Raw genomic sequence first — 22,836 nt, forward strand, 5'->3', positions numbered from 1 at the left:
TTGAGGCAGCTGAATCTCGATATAGAAGATGCGGGTACAAGTAGAGTCACAGAGTTGCACAAGCTTGATGAGCTTCGCTACCATGCTTTTGAGAGAACAAGACTATACAAGGAGAGAATGAAGATGATGAATGACAAAAATATTCTTGAGCAAAGTTTTAAACCTGGAGATATGGTATTGCTATACAATTTAGGATTAAAGTTGTTTCCGGGAAAGTTGAAGTCAAGATGGCCAGGACCATTTCGTGTGGTAGAGATGCATTCAACTGGAGCCGTCGAGATTACATCGGAAGATGGCTCCCGCAATTTCAAAGTTAATGGGCAAAGACTAAAACATTATCAAGGCATGGTTGAGGAAGAAAAAGTAATATCGACCTTGTACTTGAAAGATCGTTGATAAGGGATAGCCTGAGTCGTGCCGTGACGTTAAATCAGGTGCTTCTTGAGAGGAAACCCATGATTTTGTTGTAATTCGTTGTGCCGTGACGTTAAATCAAACGCTTGTTGGGAGGCAACCCATTTGTTGTATTTTTCTTTATTTTTCGTGTTTGATTTTGAATTATGGAAGTATTGACATGTTTATGAATGTTTCAGGAATGGGATTGTGCGAATTAGAATGATTCGGGGTGAAGAAATCATGACAAAAGGTCAAAAGTGGCTAAAATTGAAAAGCTAAAAAAATGGCCAGCATTGGGCTCGTCTAAATCCGCGCCTCGCGCGAAGGCAGACGCGGCCCAGGCGAACCAAACAACCAGAAAACAGTAAAGTGGGGGCATGGCGCGCCCCACTTCGCGAATTTTTTTTCTTCTTTTTCTTCTTCTTCAAGGCTAATATTTGTTCCCAGGTATATTATTTCCACCACCCCAACCCCTGTTCCATCTCCCTCACGTAATAGACCCCTTCAAATCCACCGTCCCCTCCAGTCTAAAACCTCACGCCCGTTTCTGCCTCTCCCTCTCGTACCAAGACCCCCCCCCCCCAAATCCCTCATACGACCTGGTCAGACCTCCCTTCTGATCGTTCTTGTCCCCTCCCCTTTCCCTTAGTTTTATTTATTATTTTTCTACTTCTTGCTATGGTTTATTTTGGTAGAATAATTGAATTTTGGAGCATAGTTTGCTCAAACTTTTGTTGGTTGTTGTGCATAGTGAGGTGGGAAACTACAATTCCCACCACATCACTCAAATTGGGAGGCCAAAACACATGTTACTTGCATTGAAACATGATGGTAAATATTATGCATATAAGGTGTTCGAAAAATTACCCGAATGAAAATTTTGATAGATGTTGCAAAGTCTGAGTAGCAAGACTAATTGTTTTGGTAATATGAACACCTATTGAGTGTGGGGTAGTCGTTTGGGGTCTTTGCACTTAAATTGCATTCGTTTTAGAACGAATGTCAACCCGCGGCCAACTTATGCACGACTCGTGCACGACGTGTGCGTCGTCCTACCCACTTGATTTTCAATGATGCTAAGTAACCTTATATCAATGTAATTAAGTTGTACTAGTCACTTGTACCCTGGTTGCACACTTACGCTTTCGAGCTAAGTATGGGGTGCGATGTATACCGCTATGACTCAATGTTACGCATTATACTAATATGTGTTTGGTATCTTTTGCAGGTGATATGGCCGTCTTGAAAACATCAACTAGAAGCCATGGAGATGGTGGTAGTGGTTATCCACCTCCAAAGAAACCACCAACTGACAATAATGTAGTGGAGAAGGGTGCTACAGAGGCACGAACAAAGGCTAGGCATGCAAAGGAAAAGACTGAAACTTCTGAGGTGGACACTGAGGCCACCAATCTGAAGTGAGCCGCCTGAGATATGACGAGGGGGTTTCTTACACCCACTCTACTATCGATCATTTTTTGTATGATTCTGTGAAATTGTGCAACTGGAGACAGTGCACTCTCTTAAGTGTGGGGTGGGAGTGTCAGAATTTGATTTTTGTGGCATGTGTTTAATTGCTAGTGATAAATTTTGTTATGATCACACTCAAGGCCATTGTAATTGTATAATTGTAGCTAGCTTTTTGTTGGCTTAATTCTGGGTTATTAACCACGATTCTTTCCCGAGGATGCCATTTTCTTGAACCGGGTAGTCTTAGGTAGTTTTTCTTTTTCAAACTTTGTAAAAGAATTTGTGGACTTTGCCCAACGATGGATTACCTAGAAAGTTTTCTTGAGGGTTTAAAATCTACAAACAAAATACAAAAAGATTTTTCTCCTTTGTTTGTTTTGAACTGATATAGGAATGGGAAGAGATTGGGTATTGTGCTTCAAGACATATTTTATATTGGGGCTTAGACCTGGAGCATTTGTGCTTAATACTTTCCTCTTAATTCTTGTGAGTATGTGCCTTGAGAATATATGTGACTTTACTCTGACTCTTGGGCTCATTTTTTTACTCTTGTTATGTACTTCCTATATGGTTTAGTTTTATGATGACTGTCTTAGCTGCAGTAACTTGAGAGCCGGGTCTGAGTCGTCTTAAGTAGGTCATGTGCATTGTGCGAGGTGAGAAGTTTGAGTTGTACTCTTTCCATCCCGAGCTAGTCTAGAACTTGCCCCGTGTGAGTCGAAACAAAATTATTAAGTATCGTTAGACTATGAGATGATATAGGCATTTCTTTGATTGACCATTGACCACTTTTGTCCACCAGTGCTAATATTATCCATAGTCAATCCTTTTGAGCCTGTAGACCTTTTCATTGGCACCCACATTACAGCTAAATTCCCCTTGTTCTTAATCAAATCTTGTTCACCTTTTACCTCCAAAATCACTTACGCCGCTATAAGAGTAAAGAGAGATGCCGGGTAACTTTTGAGTGGAACCATAGAAAGGGTGAGAAGGCGCGTTGTGTTTAAATGAATTACTAGCTGGAAACACCAAAAATTAAGGGGAGTGTAAAAAAAATACTAGATTTTGAAGTACACCTCCCCAGGTATTGATCCGGGCTAGTGAGCATCGATGTGACGATATGCTTAAAGAAGAAGGGCCTAATTGTGTATTGGTTCATGGCTTGACATTGACTTGGTCATGATGAGAAGGCGTTTGAAAGTGAAGTGTAGTGTATTAAAGTGTTTAGGAGGGATAGTCACTATTTTTTCCAAATATATCCTACCCGTCCCTTAGCCTACATTACAAGCTATGAAGTCCTACTTGATCTGAGTCTGTGCAGACTTAAATTAGTCAAGTCTTACACTACGGGCAAGCCTATGGTACGAACTTGGGTGGCATATGAGTTATTTTTGCGAGAGTGAGCGAATTCTTTCGATTAGAGAGTCGTTAAGATATACTTAAACTTATGTTTGAGTGTGTGGACTACTTTCTCTCTTTGGTTTGTTGGTGAGGGTACGTGATTTGCAAAAGATATGTAAAAGCCTTGGTTTTTGAGTTGGCCCAAGAAGTGAGTCTTAGTTTGGGATGTATTGGAGTCAAATTTTTAGGCTAGGGTGTTAGAGAGAGTCACACCATTATTTTAATTAGTCTTGGCATGACGTAAAGCTTGAGGAAAAGTATGAATAGTGCTTATGCTAGGTTCTAAGCATTGGTATAAACCATTGTCATTGGCGTGAGACTTGAGTAGGTTTGAAAATTTGTTTCTTGCCTATGTGCTTAATCTTATTCGCTCGAGGACGGGCAAAAGTCTAAGTGTGAGGTGGTGATAAATGGCCAAAAGTGCATGATTTTAAGTGTATTTTCATCTCAATTGTCATGTGAGTTGCGGGAGATTACATGATATTTGAAGTGAATTATACTCATTATGTATTTCTTATTTGTAGGAGTGAGCTTGAATGATAATGGAGCAAAAGATATCAAATTATTACAAAAAGGAGAAAAATGGAAGGAGTAGGAGCTCGTCTATTCTCGTGCGTGGCACGAAAACAGGCGCGAAAAAGGTGAAAAGTGAAGGCACAAAACAATAAATTGAAGCAAAGGCACGGATCGCTTCGCGAAATGGAAGAATTTCAAAAGCTGAATCCGCGTCCATGGGCGCGCAACGCGCGAAGGCGGACGTGGATTTCAGCTTCTCCCAGCCGAAGTTGGATTCGAAAATTCCGCCCCTTAGCAACCCTAAGTGATATAAATACATCAAAGAATGACTTTTTAAGGGTAACACAACATCTTTGAATGAAGAACAAGCAAGGAGCAAGACGGAAGATTCGGAAACGAGTTTTTATCTTTCTTCTTCCCTTTTTCTATTATTGGTGATGAATTCTTATATTGTAGCTGTGAAAACAATTATGAGTATCTAAACTCATTATTCTAAGGTTTGATTGAACCTCTTGGGAGATGAATTTTTGTTGCGTTTAATATAAGTTTGCCATTGGATTTTCTCTACTTGTTCAACTACGTGATTATTGTGGTTGATTGAAGGGCCCTCAATTAACTATGCCTATTTAGTGTGTATTACTTGGAAGGGTACATATTTAGGTAGTTGTTGAACAACATCACTCCTAACGTATATGAGGGATCAATACGGAGGGTTTAAAGATGGGATTAGGAATAACAAAACCTTGGTGGGATCTTTGTGAGCGGTAAACTAGTGCCAGCTAGCGTAGTTCGGAAGAATACGTCTAGTAAATTATTGTATTTTCTCGGAAGAGAATTACGACACCTAAAGTGCTCACGATCAGTAGAGAGTATCTAGGGGAATTTATAGGAGACGTTCCGATAAGAGGGGAAATCGTAACCCCAGACCTCTCCAATCTTGTCTACAACATTTGCTTTGTTAGTAATAAAACTACAGCTTTTTAAATACCTTGTTTTTAGTTAGTAAACAATCAACTCATTATTCAATATTTCTGAAAGTTGATTACTTGAATTCTTGTGAAACTAGCAGTTGTCATTAGTAGGTTAATTCCCTGTAGGATTTGACTCCGAACTTATAAACAGGATTATATTTGTAGCGATCGCTTAGTTCTTTTTATAAGGCATATATAGTTGGGCGTGATCATCTAACTAGTATAAATAATTGATTTTCTTATTAAAAAAATCAACTATTATTAGAGGTTCAGCCAAAGGCAGTGAATGCTTTCATGATACTCGCAATTGAGTGAAAGGCGGACTAGAATGTTGAAAGTGAGTTCAATTGAGTCAATTAGTTTTCAACATATAGACCACACCTATATAAGTGAAAACCCCTCAAAAATAGAACAAATATCAATTTTGGAACTCATAGTTTAGGAAAACTCAGAATTTTAAACTTATCAAGTTTAAAATGGAATCTATTTATTGCGCATATTTTCTATACCGATAGTATTAGTGTTAGTCCGGTGTTCCATTATTTAAGATTTCTATTACCATATGTTGTCCCTTCGCTTTATTTTCTTATTATCTTGTTATTATCAATGCTTGTGCCGATGCTTTCGTTATATCTTTTTTTGAGCCAAAAGTCTACCGGAAACAACTTTTCTATTTTTAAGATAAGAGTAAGGTGTGCCTACATACTATCCTTTTCAAACGTCGCTTGTAAAATTATATTATATTTGTTATTATTGTTATTATATTTCTCGTGCATGTCCTACACAAACAGTGGATAGGGACATAGGGTTATGAGGTTTATTGGGCATTTGCATGTTATTTCTGTCAAAAAGGCCCCAAATCTGAACCACAGACATGACATGCATATGGGAGGGCGGGAGGCACCAATCAACTGCTAATACAAGCCAAACAAATCCTGCTCTCTTGCTTTGAACATCGTGCCTCTCTTCAGAATTTCATTAGAGGGGAAAACTCAGACACAAAAAAATACCAAAGAATTCCCATGTCTACCAAACCGTTCAATCACTCTAAAAAAGAAAATTTAACATCGATAGTGTAACAGAATTTTTTTAATATAAGGTGACTTAAAAAATAACTACAAGTAATTTTTTATAACAAGTTGAATTTAATAACATGGAAAATGAAAAAAAGTAATCTTTGACAACAAGCTAAAATATACTTATATTATTAAAAAGGTTCATTGTCAGCCTGTAGAAGTTAAACTCGAAAAAATTCTCTCTAGTGATGAAAAGAGCAGCCCGGTGCACGAAGCAACCAGCGTTCATGCAGGATTCGGGGAAGGACCACACCCAAAGGGGTCGGGTGTGATGTAGGCAGCCTAATCTGATACAAGCAATAATGACTAATTTCATGGTTCGAACCCATAATTTATAAGCCACAAGAAAATAACTTTACCGATTCTCTACGGCCTTGTCTCTCTCCGATGACTGAGCCATGCAATCAGCCCAAGTAACTCCAAAAAAAAAATGGAAAACAAATTTAACATTGAGGAAGTAGCTCTACATTAGTATTGGCAGACAATTTATGTACACATAAAACAGATAATACTGTAAATCATACTATCACTATCATTTTTCCTCATAAAATAGAGTGAAAGAGTGTATTAGTTCTGTTGCTATTCCTAGCTATATATGCATGAATAACTAGGGCATGTACAACTTGTTTCCACATTTGCACCTCCAAGCTTCTGGGTAGTACTCCGTAGTCACCGGAGTCCCCGGCGGCACCGCCACATGGACCGGCCGGCATGGCGTGCATCTGCCGCATTTTGACATGCACCGCGGCGGCGATGACCCGAGTCCGCCTAAAATCCTCCTTGTAGTTCCCGTGTTTAATTTCTGCCTCAATAAACATCAAGGTATTGTTCACATAAATAAAATAAAAATAGCAAAATAAAAACATAAATAAAAAATAAAAATAAAAAATAAAAAAATAAAAAAAGAGAAAGAATTTCTAATATGATAGAAAGAATATTCACATTTGGGCACCAAATATGTTAAAAGTCGATTTATGCAAATGGTGGTTTAGTTATTTGTTTTTGAATATCAAATATTTAAAATAATAGTGAAATATAAAAATGATATTTTACGAGTATTTCAAGTAAATAATTGTTTCGGTCATGAATTTTCAATTTTCACAATATTTTTCTAGGTGAAGTTCATATACAAACACGATAACTGTTTTTTTTTTCCTTTTCAATTTTTTTCAACTTTGATCAAATATTCTCGGATCCAACTAATTAATTAGACTCATAGTGCTTAAAATGTCAGTTTATATAACAAGAACATTTTGTTTTCTTTACTATTTTTAGGTGATCAGTAACTCAAAATGTCACTAGTTAACCTATAGCCTCGGGCTAGAGTTCATATATATATATATATATATATATATATATATATATATATATATATATATATATATATATATATATAGTGAGGTAAGAATACACATTAATTTATAATCAAGATTAAGTGCTAGAAATATATATGTAAATATATAATGTATATTTATTATTTTAATATAAACATCCAGATACGAATAAATTTATCCGATATAAACAATTATGGAAAAGAATGGGGAGTTTTGGAGATAGATCAACAATAAAATTCTCTCTGTGTGACCTATAGGTTATCGAGTTGTGCAAGTAACCATTAATATTTATATTACGATAAACTGTCTATGTCACACCCTTTAAATACCACCTTTTTTCCGACCCTACGTAAATACGTAATACTATATACACAAACAATTACGAATAAACATAGGAACATGGTTCCGTTCAATGCGCCGGTTGAAGTTGAGAAGACAAGAAGAGCGATTAAGATGAGGACAAATTAAGACTGTGTCTTTCATCTAGATGTTAGCGTGCACGCCTTGACTTTTCCTATTGTTGGATGGACTTGATCATTGGAAAAAGCAAGGGAATAATTTCAGAATTATAATTTTATAATTAGAAAATTTACCTTCTACTCCATCTATTTATTTTTAGTTGTCCTCTTTTAATTTTGTACTTCATTTAAGAAAAAATAAATAAAGTTTATAATTTATAATTTTACCTATAATAATGATAGCATTTCAAAAAATCTTGAAAAATGATTTGAAGAATTGGTAGTTAATAATAAGGGTAAAATAGGGGAAAAAATTATCTTTCTCTTAATTTGCTAAAATGAACAAGTAAAAATAAACATATATATTTTATATAATAGACAAGTAAAAGTACAATATATATTTGAGATAGATAATACTATGATATTCCCAATAAGGTAACCAAACCTAAAGAGATTATTGTTTATGCTAATGTGTACACATAATTGTCTGTAGTAAAATGTGAATTAACAGGATAAATAACTTGATTGTACTAATTAACACACTAAAATCTCTATATATACAACAATTACTACTATTATCTTTTTTACATTTTTAACGGGTGCATGAACACTAAGTGGGCGTTTGGACATAAGAATTGTAAAATTTAAAATTAACAAAAAAAATTCAAGTGAAAATGATATTTGAGAATTAGAGTTGTGTTTGAACATGAATATAATTTTAGGTTGTTTTGAAGTTTTGTGAGTGATCTGAGTAAAAATTTTGAAAAACAGTTTTTTGTAATTTTTTAAATTTTCGAAAAATTCCAATATTCATCTTCAAGTAAAAATTTAAAATTTTATGGCCAAACACTGATTTCGGGAAAAAAGTGAAAATTTTCAAAAAAATATGAAAAAATTCTTATATCCAAGCTCTAAGAAGACTAAAGCGGCTTCAAATACATATTGAACCTAAAGTAAATATACTAACATAAATAAAAGAAATTGCAATTAAATTTGTGCATATAACTGAATTTCTACTCTGGCCGTAGTTAGAAAATTAAATATATTCAGTTAAGCGAACAGACCTGAAAGGAAATATCTGCTTTAGCAGCGAACGCAAAATTGATTTCTGCAAAGATGAAAATGGAAAGAGCATGAAGGTTAAAAGGAAAATTTACACTTAGCCATAACTAATTATAGTAAGTATTTAACATCTATAAACATTATCAGTTTAAGAAAAATTATAAACTATCATGTCATCTTAAATAATCAAAGATAACTAATAATCAATATAATTAAGTAACCTGATAAAATAAAGAAAGTAACCTCCCGCAAAAAGTTAAATTGCACCAATATTGTTAGCGTTAATAACAACAATGTAGCATTAATAACAAAAATATCATAATATCAATAAAACTTGGACAGAGGTCACTTTTAACCCGCGATCAAAATTATTTATATCTGATCATAACAAAAAAGCATAAAATTTATATAATTTTTTATATTATATACATATAATATAATTTACAAAAAATATATTTTTTTTGGATAATAATTTAAGAGCGGTTATACACGTCTTTTTCCTATAAAACTTCGCCTCAGAATAATTAAGAGACCGAAAGAAAGTTACACTGATTGTATAAAGATACTTAAATTCTACAATAAAGATCCAGTAAAATCCCAAAAATGGCTCCGGGGAAGGTAGTGTCTACGCACACCTTACCCTACCCCGAAGAAATAGAAAGGATATTTTCAGAAGGCCCTCGGCTCAAGAAAATAAAAATACTTAAGTTCCGTACTTATTATATAAGTAGAACTACCCTTGTTTAAAGGGAGTCAACCGACACCTTTTCACCGGAAATTAAACGTGTAAAGAAGTCAAAAAAATTATGTATATATATTACATATATCTTGATTAATCCCCCTTAATTTATTCATGTGTTACTACTTTATATTTCGACTAATTCTTAGTGAAAATTTTGACTCCACTGACTACCTGATAAGTGTATGTTTAAGTATGAAATTAAGCAGAAACTTACCCAAGAGAGTTGTAGATTTGAGAGTGTTGTAGCCTGCAAAAACTGAGAGAAAGAAGAAAGAGATTGCAAAAAAGAGAAGAAGCTTTTTCTGTACAATAATCCTCCATCTAACACTGCAGTAGTATTCCATTGGAGATCAAATAATAACCACAAAGATATATTATATAGAAAAATTAAGACAAATTATCACAAGATTAAATCAAGATCTGATAAATGCATAATTGGTATACTGTGAGTTTTGAGCAGAAAAATTTGAGGATGACTAAGGAGGGCAAAGAATTAAGGAAGTAGAAGAAATAGTGGGAAAATGCAGAAAGAAGGTAGAAAGAAAGAATTTACAATCTTATACACATGGATAATGTAGAATTTATATTATCAGTATATATAATTAAAGTCCTTTTATACCCGTGTAGTTTGACATGTAATAGCAGGTTTGTTACTATATTTGTTGGGTTATCAATTACTATTATTATTTATTATTATAAAGGTATTTTGTAATTACTTTAAAGTTAATTTGATTGTGTAAATATTTTTTACACTATCAGTACATTGATGATAAGCTAGGAACTCATGTTTTTAACTATATTTCACATTCCAATTGCTATACTTTGATTGTAATTGAGCCTAATTGCTAGTATTTTGTATTTATTACGTGTGTTATGCCGTGTAAGATGTGATTTCGAGTGAATAAGCAAGTTTGGAGCTAAAATGGATGATTTGGAGCTTTGAAGTTTGAGTAGAAGCTCAAGAAATTAAGCTGAGATCACGTTCGGGAGTCAAGGACCAAGTCTCAATGTTAAAAAGTGAGAAAAAAATTACTTCAAGAAAAATGCACTACCGCTCCGCGGGGCACAAGGTGCTAGTGCAAAATTCCTGCAAAGTGGAAAAAATCTGCTCTCTGAACTTTCCCACTGGCGCGGCGCATGGGGCGTCGCGCCTGTATAATTTTCTTAGAGTGTTTTTCTGTTTTGGCTTGGAAAGTGTAATTTCGTTCGGACTCGCTTATACACGGTATAAATACATCAAAAATACTTTTTTAAAGGGACTTTTGACCTACGAAAGATTGGAAGAGCATTGGAGACTCTAAAACACACGGATTCGTCATTCTTTCCTCAACTCAACACCCAAGTTTGGATTGAATTCATATTTTCTTACTCTTTAACTTTATTTGTGAGGACTTTCTCCATGATTATGGAGTAGTTTACTTTAGGGTTTGACTGATATGGTATTTCGATTGATATTTATGAATTTTAACTCTAGTTGTTTGCATGAATTCGTTTATTGAGCTTTGAATTGATTGCAAGTTTGTTCACCGAATTATTTAAACGAAAGAGGAATATTTTAGGTGATTTTCCTTGCATTATCTGTGTCACGACCCAATTTCCATTATAGGCCGTGATGGCGCCCAATGTCACCGCTAGGAAGCCAACGGTGAACTACCCATTTAATTATTTATTTAATATTTTTAAAGTTCTTTTTTTTTGCACTTAATAAGAAAACAAATAGTAAGTACACGTAGTAATGTAAAGCATAAACTAAACGCGAAAGTAAGATAGTGAATTAAATAATCGAAACCCATGAGTGTCCACTGGAACTTTCAAAACCCGGTGTCACAAGTGCACGAGAATTTAGTAGAATATACAAAAACTCTCTAAGAACTACTATCTGAAACAAAATAGACAAAAATGATAAAACATAACAAGAGAAGGTTCCGGGTGCTGCAGAACGGAATATGAGAAGCAGCTCACCACTAGGCCTCCAGGTAATGCGGATGCACGCCCGAACGAACTCCAGATGCACATGTCTCAGAAGCTGCACAATATGTGCAGAAGTGTAGCGTGAGTACATAAACAACATATACCCAGTAAGTATCTAGTATAATCTCGAAGAAGTAGTGACGAGGGGTCGACATTGACACTTACTAGTGGGCAATATACATAATGTGCAAGAATATTAAATAGGCATGCGCAACATCAATAATGGAATAAGAGGCAATAATTAAATGATCCTTTAACAAAATAACAATTAAAATCCCCAACTATCACATGCTAATCTCAACAAGTAAGGGGCCAACGTATTTATAAATTTTCAAGTCATGAAAGACATCAAGTATAATCGGGTTGCGAGTGACAACACGCACAAGTTATGCCGAGGTCTACGGCCCATTCCATAATAATCGTGTACATACACTACCGAGGTCGTACGACCCGATCTATGGATGCATCCCATAATATATATATAAATATTGCCAAGGCGTTCGGTCCGATCCACAGGAATAAGAAAACTCTACGGAATACAAATTATGTATTTACAACTCCAAGGTAAACCCACCAAAGAATATAAATTTTCATCAATAATTAAATATTCCACCAAATCTATAAGTAATGAAGCTCGATTTAATATAATATTTAACCAAATTTTAATTATTAACTCAAGCAATTAAACTAGCAAGTTGAGTTCAAATAGTGCAAATAATAGTATAATAAAGGCCTATGTCTACCCGGACATAACATGAATTTTAGCTACGCACGGACTCTCGTCACCTCGTGCGTATGTAGCACCCACAACTAGTAGCAAACAACAATTTAAACACCTATGGGGTTAATTCCCTCTTACAAGGTTAGGCAAGAGACTTATCTCGTTCTTAAGTTCATTTTTTGGTCAACAAATAACTCTAAAAGCCTCAAGTCGGTGTCGAACAATCCGAAACTAGACAAAGGTTGTACAAACTAATCAATAATTTCTCAAAAGTTCATAATTTAACTATTAGAGTAATTACCCAACCCAATTTAGAAGATTCCTAAAATTCACCCACGGACTCACGTGCTCGGATTCCAGAAATTTTTGTAAGTAATTGTTACCCACAACCTCACGAACACAAATATATAATTTCTACTCAATTCAACAACCATTTTTGTGGTCTAATCCCCTTTTATCAAAACCTAGATTTTTCAACAAAATACTAATTTTTTTTATAATTTTCATGTTAAGATCTACCCATAATCTATGTATTGAACTCACATTGTGTATAATACACTTACCTCAAAATGCTAGGTGAAAATCCCTCTCTAAAAAGCTCCAAAATCGGCCACAAGTGAGAGAAATAAACAAAAGAGGCCAAAGTCCCGTTTTTAATAAAGTCTCTACTCAGCGTTCCTTCTTCGCGATCGCGGAAGAGGCCTCGCTATCGCGACGGCAAATTGCCCAGGCCCCAGAAAATGTGCTTCGCGAACGCAAAGAAGGCCCTGCGATCGCAAAGGCGTGCCTGACCAAAGCTTCGCGAACGCGGCCCTACCTTCACGAACGTGAAGGGCAATTGGCTAGCGACCCCCCAAACCCAACTTCTTCACGCGAACATGGGCACAGGTATGCCAATGCGATAAACAATGGCCCAGAGCACCGCGATCGCGAGCTCCCCTTCGCGAACGCGTAGAACAAAACCTCCCCTAGTCTCATTCCTTCATCGCGAACGCGAGGAAATCTCCGTGTTCGCGAAGAAGAAAACCAGAACCAGCAAGTACAGCAGTTTTGGACTTAGCTCCGGTCCGAAACATACCCAAACCATCCGGGGACCCCATCCAACTGCACCAACAAGTCCGTAAACATAATACAGACCTACTCAAACCCTCAGAATGCATAAAAAATATCAAAACTAAGAATCGCACCCCAAAACCAAATCGAATCAACTTATAAACTTCAAACTTCTCAATTAGCTCCGAACGCGCCGAATCATACTTGTACTACTCGGAGTCACCCCAAAATTTGCGTACAAGTCATAAATCACCATACAGAACTATTCTCGGGCTTGGAATCTCAAAAGGACCTCGATAACTCCAAAGGCTACTCCAAACCAAATTTAAAGAACTAGAAAACCTTCAATGCACCAACTTCCAACATTAAGCGCTGAAATGCTCCCGGATCACCCGAAATCCGAGTCGAACACACGCCCAAGAGCAAAATCATCATACGACCCTATTTGAACCATCAAATCCTGGTTCCGAAGTCATTTACTCAAAATGTTATCTCAAGTCAAACTTGGCCATCATAGGCCACTATTAAGGAACTAAGTGTTCTGATTTCAATCCGAACCCTTCCAAACCTAAACCAACCATTCCCGAAAGAGCTTGTTGAATTGTTGACTAAATCAAGTTAGGAGAATATTCGAGAGACGTTTTTCTAAAGACTCCATTAACGTATTCTTGCATATTTTCATATGGCTTTATATTAGTTCACCTCGTAGAGTTAAGATTTAATCGAGAGAGGAGTCTTGGTTACATGTTTGAACTAAACATTAAATGAATTCGTGAGAATCATTAGAATATTAGAGTGAACTCAACTAGAGTTAGATCCTGAAGTATCTTGCACTTATTCTGTCACGACCCTTATTTCTCCGATTGGTTATTTCAGTGTTGCTCAAATCATGTCTTTCCGTGATCAATTGTTAATTGCTTTAATTTTAATAGTTAATTTTAGTTCAAAATCACTCAAATCAAGTGTTGATCAACCTGAATAGCGTTAAGCCAGAAATTACTTGAACATTATTTAAATTCAATCCCTGTGGAGACGATAATTATACTATATTTGGCTAGCGAACATCAATTTCGTGTTGTGTTTTGCGCTCGTCATACATAAAACTTGAAATTTTTAATCAGTGATAGCAAGTTAATTATAATCTTTATCATATTACATATGAATTTAAGTTATGTGAATTAACCGTGTATAGATAATTTACGTCATCTAGTTAAGTTGATATATAACAATAGATAACTTTCTATAACAAGTTTAATAAGCTAACTTGAACAATAAAGTAACAACATGATATAGTTGATATTTTAATACTAGTGTAAAATCACTTTTTTATACTCTTAATGTAATAACTTAAAGCTATTAAGAATTAATGTTTACCGTAGAGACATATTTGTGATTATTTTATCCGTTTAACTTCTACTAAAAAATTCTACCAGTAAATGTAAGTTATTATTTACACCGTCAGTCATTTTCCTCTGTTTTACCATGTCTGGGTCTCAGATTCTCCTGCAGACATTTCCCTAGTAGCTTCAAGAATTACCCAACACAGTAACAAATTTCAACAACTTCCCAGCCAGTCATTCTGCAAAAAGTTACTCTCCTTTTCCATAAATAGGTACTATAGTACTAAAAATAGTTAGCAATATAAGTACTAGGAATACTGGTGATTACTACTCCTTGCCTTTCAATTTAGATAAAATAATTTGACTTGGCACGTAGTTTAAGAAAAAAAGAATACTCTTAAAATTTGTGGTCTTAAAACCTTAAGGGTAAAAACTATGTAGGATTATGACATTTGTGTGATTATAAAAACTTCTCATTAAGGATAAAATGAATAGTTTAAAGTTGAATTATTTCCAAATGTAGAAATGTGTCGTTCTTTAAGAACGAACTAATAAGAAAAGTGTGTCATCTAAATTGAAACAGATGAAGTAATTAATTACTGTTTTGCAGTAATAGTAATTTTATAATATAGTTGACCACCAAAGGATGTGGTGCAGTGGATGAGCCTGCTCCTTCCTTAACCAAAGGTCTGGGGTTCGAGCCCTGGGTACGGAAAATCCTTGGTAGGGAGCGCTACCCCCTGAATGGAGCCCTACCCGGTGCGAATCCGAATATAGTCGAGCTCCAATTACATCGGCAATAATCCAGAAAAGGGTGGATTGTTCATAGAGGACTCGTGCGGGTATCGAACACCGGGTGGGAAATAAAAAAAAATCAGCTTAAATAATTTAAGTTTAACGTGCTGATAATATAAAAAATATTTAGAGACAAACCACTTATAAGATAATTACATATAAATTTCTATAATAAGCATCAATTGATTACATGATAAGAATTGTTACCAACCTACTATCACACTTTAAACTGCTTTTAATAGTATGAAAATTAAACTCAAATGGTCATACGTTTTAGTCCATAGCATTAAAAAAGATGGAAAATCTTCTATTCAACCCATCATTTTCTGCTATACAAGCATATGGAGAGAGATAGAATCACAATCTAATCCAAAGATCTTCTGTTGAAAAGGATAACACTTAATGTCTATATTTGAGCCTACATATATTCCACAAGAAATTGACTTGAACATATATATATATATATATATATATATATATATGTCTCCATGTGTTTTCTTTACTTGTATTTTACCAACAAGGGTTGAGGTGGAATAGTAAGTACCCCTTCAGAGGTCTCGGGTTTGAGCACTGAGTATGGAGTCGTTTTTGTTAGGGAGTGTTTTACCTCTAACATGGAATTTTCCTGGGTGAATTCGGATTTAGTCGGACCCTAATACGGTATCGGATACCAAATGGGAAACCAAAATATATATATATATATATTTATTTTAAAAGGTTCTAAGTTGGTGTAGCATTTCGGCTACGAGTTCAATTGAACTCAGAACTTTTGATACAGAGTATAGATTTACATGTAAATACCTACTAAAATCTCATTTATTATTAAATTTGAACCCATAATTTTAACAGTACAATTAATTCAATACTAAAAAATTTAAAAGCTGAATCCATTGAATTTAAATATTGGATCCGCCTATGTCCACAGGCCACATGTAATTACTTTGTAAAAAACAGAAGGCCAAAGAGAAAAAATTAATTTCACCAACAACCCTAAATTAATCATAAAGCAATTTCTACCCCCTCAATCAATCTATCATATTCTTCTCTTAGATTCCATAGGCAAGAAGGTACAGACAAATACATATGAAGACAATAGTTGGTACATATGTTTGGTACTTGGAAAACTCCTTCATATAAGAACTTTCAATTTACTTTAACATATATATGCATGCAGTTGCTGGTATTGGACAATGTACTGTGTATTAGAAAATATCTTTGGCATTTTTTCCCAATAGGTTGTTTGGTCCAAATCAAACCTCTATGAAAACCTAACTATGTCTGAACATTGATATGTTGAGACATTTTCATGATGTCCTGTGTTTCTGAAAGACCTTAGTTTTATTTACCCCAAATAGGGACACCTTTAGTAAATGTTATTCGAAGAATTAATCCAGATAGTTGCATATTCATCCACTTAAATTAAAAATAGTTGCAAATAAATGATGTATGATGTTTGGTGATAAATGATGAAAAGTGCATATTTTTTAGTATATTTGCATATTAATTTTTGTGTGTGTCGCGGGAGATTACATGATTTTCGAAGTGAAATATACTCATTATGTGTTTCTTATGTGTAGGAACGAGCTTGTCACGACCCGGATTTCCCACCCTCGGGAGTCGTGATGGCGCCTACTAATAGGAGCTAGGCAAGCCAACTTAATTTACTTCTTTTAGCAATTATCGTCCATTTAATGAAAACAAAACATAACATGATAAAGCGGAAGTCTCAAATATAATTAACTGAAAGGAATATGGAAGTCCATTACAACCTCTACCCAAGACTGGAGTCACTAACTCACGAACGTCTATAGAATACTAAAAACAGAGTCTAAATAAAATACAATACTGTTTGTTCCGGTACGAGGACAACAAACGAAATAAGGATAGAAGAGACTCCGGGCCATGCGGACGTCAACAAGGCTACCTCGGAATCTCTGGACTGAAGTCAACTCCCAACGCTCCTATTGCTGTCCAAAAGCTGTTGCTCCGGCGCTGTGATCTGTGCAAAAAGATGCACAGAGTGTAGCATCAGCACAACCAACCCCATGTGCTGGTAAGTGCCTAGCCTAACCCCGGCGAAGTAGTGACGCTAGACCAGACTACCAGATAAACTTGTGCAGATATATATATACAAGTACAACAAAATAATAGCGGAAAGTAAGCAATTAAAGCTGGGAGGGGGAAACATGCTTATGGGGTAGCAGATAAAACGGAATGTCAGGAATAACAATAGGGACTACAACTGATTTCTTCTAACACAGAATAAGGGAAAACAAACCACTTTCACTTGTTTCAATTTCCTCTCGTTGCAGGCGTGCAACACGATCCGATTTCATATTATATCACGTGGTAGGCGTACCACTCGATCCCATTTCATAATATCACGTGGTAGGCATACCACTCGATCCCATTTCATAATATCACGTGGTAGGCGTACCACTCGATCCCATTTCATAATATCTCGTGGTCGGCGTGCCACGCGATCCCATTTCTTTCAACACAACACACAATATAATCCCGGCAAGGGAGAAAGATATTATAATAAACTATCCCGACAAGGGAACAAGATAATATAATAAACTATCCCGGCAAGGGAACAAGATAATATAATAAACTATACCGGCAAGGGAGATACAGAAAATATTTCATACAAAAATTTATTTCTCGGGCTTGGGATCTCGGAATTCGATTCCGGGCATACGCCCAAGTCCCATATTTTTCTACGGACCCTCCGGGACCGTCAAATCACGGGTCCGGATCCGTTTACCCAAAATGTTGACCAAAGTCAACTTTAACCATATTAATATCAAAATTCATCAATTTTTACACAGAATTCATATTTAAGCTTTCCGGTTACGCGCCCGGACTATGCACGCAAATCGAGGCGAGTAAAAGCGAGGTTTTCAAGGCCTCGGAAGTACCAAAATAAAAGAGAAAACAGGTGATGACCCTTTGGGTCGTCACTTTCTCCACCTCTAAAACAACCGTTCGTCCTCGAACGGCCAAAAGAAAGAAGTACCTGAGTCGGGAAATAGATGGGGATAACGGCTTCGCATATCAGACTCGGACTCCCAGGTTGATGCCTCAGGAGGCTGACCTCTCGACTGAACTCGCACTGAAGAAAAACTCTCCGACCTCAACTGTCGAACCTGCCGGTCTAGAATAGCTACCGGCTCCTCCTCATAAGACAGATCCTTGTCCAACTGGACAATGCCGAAATCTAACACGTGAGCTGGATCGCCGTGATACCTTCGAATCATGGACACATGAAACACTGGATGCACGGCTGACATGCTAGGCGGCAAGGCAAGTGTATAAGCCACCTCTCCCACACGATCGAGAATCTCAAATGGACCAATGAACCTAGGGCTAAGCTTGCCCTTCTTCCCAAATCTCATCACGCCCTTCATAGGCGACACTCGGAGCAAGACCTGCTCACCAACCATGAAAGCTACATCCCGGATCTTACGATCTGCATAACTCTTTTGCCGCGACTGAGCCGAACGAAGCCTATCCTGAATGATCTTGACCTTATCCAAGGCCTCCTGAACTAAATCTGTACCCAATAACCGAGCCTCTCCCGGCTCAAACCATCCAACTGGAGACCGACATCGCCTACCATACAATGCCTCATATGGGGCCATCTGAATGCTGGACTAGTAGCTGTTGTTGTAGGCGAACTCTGCTAAAGGCAAGAACTGATCCCGCGAACCTCCAAAGTCGATAACACAAGCCCGGAGCATATCCTCCAAAATCTGAATAGTCCGCTCGGACTGACCGTCCGTCTGAGGATGGAACGCTGTGCTCAACTCAACCCGTTTGCCCAACTCTCGCTGAACTGCACCCCAGAAACGCGAGGTAAACTGCGTACCCCGGTCCAAAATGATATATACCGGCACACCATGAAGGCGAACAATCTCCCGAATATAAATCTCAGCTAACCTCTCGGATGAATAGGAGACTGCCACAGGAATGAAATGTGCTGACTTGGTCAGCCTATCAAAAATAACCCATATCGCATCGAACTTCTTCCGAGTCAACGGAAGTCCGGTAACGAAATCCATGGTGATCCTCTCCACTTCCACTCGGGAAGCTCAATCCTCTGAAACAAACCATCAGGCCTCTGATGCTCATGCTTAACCTGCTGACAGTTCAAACATCGAGCCACATATGCAACAATATCTTTCTTCATCCTGCGCCACCAATAATGCTGCCGCAAGTCCTGATACATCTTCGCGGCGCCCGAGTGAATAGAATACCGAGAACTATGGGCCTCCGCTAAGATCAACTCTCGAATCCCATCGACATTGGGCACACAAACTCGCCCCTGCAATCTCAAAACACCATCATTATCTAAGGTCACCTTCGTGGCACCTTCACGCTGCACCGTGTCTCTCAGGACACACAAATGGGGATCATCAAACTGCCGATCACGGATACGCTCCAATAATGAGGAACGAGCGACCGTGCAAGCTAACACTCTGCTAGGCTCAGAAATATCCAATCTCACAAATCGATTGGCCAAGGCCTGAATATCCAAAGTAAGCGGTCTCGGGCTGATCGGAATATAAGCTAGACTACCCATGCCGGCGGACTTCCTACTCAATGCATCGGCCACCATATTGGCTCTCCCCGGGTGATACAAAATAGTAACATCATAATCTTTCAATAACTCCAACCACCTCCTCTGCCTCAAGTTCAACTCCTTCTGCTTGAACAAGTACTGAAGACTCTTGTGATCAGTGTACACCTCACACGTCACACCATACAGATAATGCCTCCAAATCTTCAAAGCATGAACAATGGATGCCAACTCTAGATCATGAACCGGATAATTCTTCTCGTGGATCTTCAACTGCCTCGAAGCATAGGCTATGACTCTGCCATCCTGCATCAATACTGCACCAAGCCCAATACGGGAAGCATCACAATAGACTGTATAAGGCCCTGAACCTGTGGGCAAAACCAAACCGGTGCCGTAGTCAGAGCTGTCTTTAGCTTCTGAAAGCTCGCCTCACACTCATCCGACCATCTGAAGTGGGCACCCTTCTGGGTCAATCTGGTCATCGAGGCTGCAATAGATGAAAACCCCTCCACGAACCGATGATAGTAGCCTGCTAACCCCAAGAATCTCCGAATCTCTGAAGTTGATGCTGGTCGAGGCCAGTTCTTGACTGCCTCAATCTTCTTTGGGTCCACCTGAATACCCTCTGCTGATACAACGTGACCTAGAAATGCTACTGAACTCAGCCAGAACTCACACTTGGAGAACTTGGCATATAACTGACTATCCTTCAGAGTCTGAAGAACCACTCTGAGGAACTTGTCACGACCCGGATTTTCCCACCCTCGGGAGCCGTGATGGCGCCTACTAATAGGAGATAGGCAAGCCAACTTAATTTACTTTTTTAGCAATTATCATCCATTTAATGAGAATAAAACATAACATGATAAAGCGGAAGTCTCAAATATAATTAACTGAAAGAAATGCGGAAGTTTAACAAAATCCTTTACCCAAGACTGGTGTCACAATACTCACGAACGTCTAGAGAATACTAAATACAAGGTGTGAATTAAACATAAAACTGTCTGTTTCGGTACAAATGATAACAAACTGAATAAAACAGAAAGGGACTCCGGGCCTGCGGACGTTAGCAAGGCTACCTCGAAAGTCCCTAGAGCGAAAGCTCGCTCCCAAAATGCTACTGCTACTCAAATGTTGTTCTAACACCTGGATCTGTGCAAAAAGATGCACAGAGTGTAGCATCAGCACAACCGACCCCATGTGCTGGTAAGTGCCTGGCCTAACCTCGGCGAAGTAGTGACGAGGCTAGGCCAGACTACCAAACAATGCCTGTGCAGATATATATACAAGTACAACGAAATAATAGCAGAAAGTAAACAATTAGAGCTGAGAGGGGGAAACATGCTTATGGGGTAGCAGATAAATCAGAATATCAGGAATAACAAAAGAAGAACTACATCTGATTTCTTCTAACACAGAATAAGGGAAAACAAACCACTTTCACTTGTTTCAATTTCCTCTCGTTGCAGGCGTGCAACACGATCTGATTTCATATTATATCACGTGGTAGGCGTACCACTCGATCCCATTTCATAATATCACGTGGTAGGCATACCACTCGATCCCATTTCATAATATCACGTGGTAGGCGTACCACTCGATCCCATTTCATAATATCTCGTGGTCGGCGTGCCACGCGATCCCATTTCTTTCAACACAACACACAATATAATCCCGGCAAGGGAGAAAGATATTATAATAAACTATCCCGACAAGGGAACAATATAATATAATAAACTATCCCGGCAAGGGAACAAGATAATATAATAAACTATACCGGCAAGGGAGATCCAGCTATAACCAAACTTATTCGATTTCTACTTAACACAATTAAATCAATACTCCGTCTCAACAGTTACTGGCTCAGTGTTAAAGATTTCCAACCAAGTCCTCATAGGCAACAATTAAGAATTCGATAATTTAGCAATTTAGGACTCACGGTCATGCTCGACACCAGTGTATAGATACTCGTCACCATGCCTATACACCGTACTCGACAAATGGCAATTAGCAAATAAGACTCTACTCCTATTCCCTCAAGTCAAAGTTAGACCAAACACTTAACTCAAATGCTCCAAACTCAACTCAAGCCTCTAGTATAGCTTTACCCTTCGAATTCACCGCCAACCGCTCGAATCTAGTCACAAATTACTTGAATGTATCAACAAATGCTAATCGAATCAATTTGAATGCATGAAAAATGAATTTCCCAAAGTTTTACTCAAAAATTTCCAAAACGCCCCCGGGCCCACGTGGTCAAAACCCGAGGTTCGAACCAAAACCCGGCTACCCATTCCCCCACGAGTTCATATCTATGATTAGTTTTGAAATCGGACCTCAAATTGAGGCCCAACTCCCCAATTTGAAGAAAACCTAGGTTCTACCCAAAATCCCCATTTTCACCCATGGAAATCCTTGATTTTAAGATGAAAACATGTTTAATGATATAAAGGATTGAAGAAATTAAGTAAAAGTTGACTTACAAATGATTTGGAGAAGATAGATTTTTTGAAAAATCGCCTATGGAGTTTGTGTTTTGAAAGAATGAAGAAAAGGGGTTAAAAATTCGTCTAAGTATGAAAAATTGCAGGCCTCAGATATGGAAAATGCGAACCCAGCAGGTCTGGGAATTGCGAGATTTCAGTTCGCATTTGCGAACTTGAAGAAGAGTGGAAGGTTCGCATTTGCGATAGAACTCTTCCGACTGATTTAGAGTAGTCGGAAAAAGATTGGTCGGAAAATATTTTCCGACTACTGTAGTCCGAAATTTCCGACTACAGTAGTCGGAAAATATTTTCCACCAAAAATTAAAAAAGCAGCTATTTTCCGACTACCGACTGAAGTAGTCGGAAAATAAGAAAAAATATTATTTATTTTAAAATATTTCCGACTACTGTAGTGGGGATATTATACAAATAATAATTATTTATTTGTTATTTTATTGT

The 22,836-nt window shown here is 37.3% G+C and overlaps 1 protein-coding gene across 1 annotated transcript; it reads right to left on the reverse strand.

Annotated features, from left to right (window-relative positions):
* LOC109223073 (protein EPIDERMAL PATTERNING FACTOR 1-like) lies at positions 6,257–9,985 on the reverse strand. Its single transcript, XM_019387332.1, has 3 exons — positions 9,641–9,985; positions 8,687–8,730; positions 6,257–6,632 (listed from the first exon to the last, which is right to left on the reverse strand). The coding sequence occupies exons 1-3, from the start codon at positions 9,768–9,770 to the stop codon at positions 6,438–6,440; spliced, it is 369 nt and encodes a 122-aa protein (XP_019242877.1). The 5' UTR covers positions 9,771–9,985; the 3' UTR covers positions 6,257–6,437.

The sequence above is a fragment of the Nicotiana attenuata genome, chromosome 2 (genome assembly GCF_001879085.1).
Source record: "Nicotiana attenuata strain UT chromosome 2, NIATTr2, whole genome shotgun sequence".
NCBI lineage: Eukaryota > Viridiplantae > Streptophyta > Magnoliopsida > Solanales > Solanaceae > Nicotiana > Nicotiana attenuata.

Excerpts from the sequence above, each read along its gene's own strand:
- LOC109223073 (XM_019387332.1), bottom strand. The coding sequence starts at position 9,770 with ATGGAATACTACTGCAGTGTTAGATGGAGGATTATTGTACAGAAAAAG. Across the intron at positions 8,731-9,640 it reads CAAATCTACAACTCTCTTGG|AAATCAATTTTGCGTTCGCT; the intron begins GTAAGTTTCTGC and ends TCATCTTTGCAG. Across the intron at positions 6,633-8,686 it reads AAGCAGATATTTCCTTTCAG|AAATTAAACACGGGAACTAC; the intron begins GTCTGTTCGCTT and ends TTATTGAGGCAG.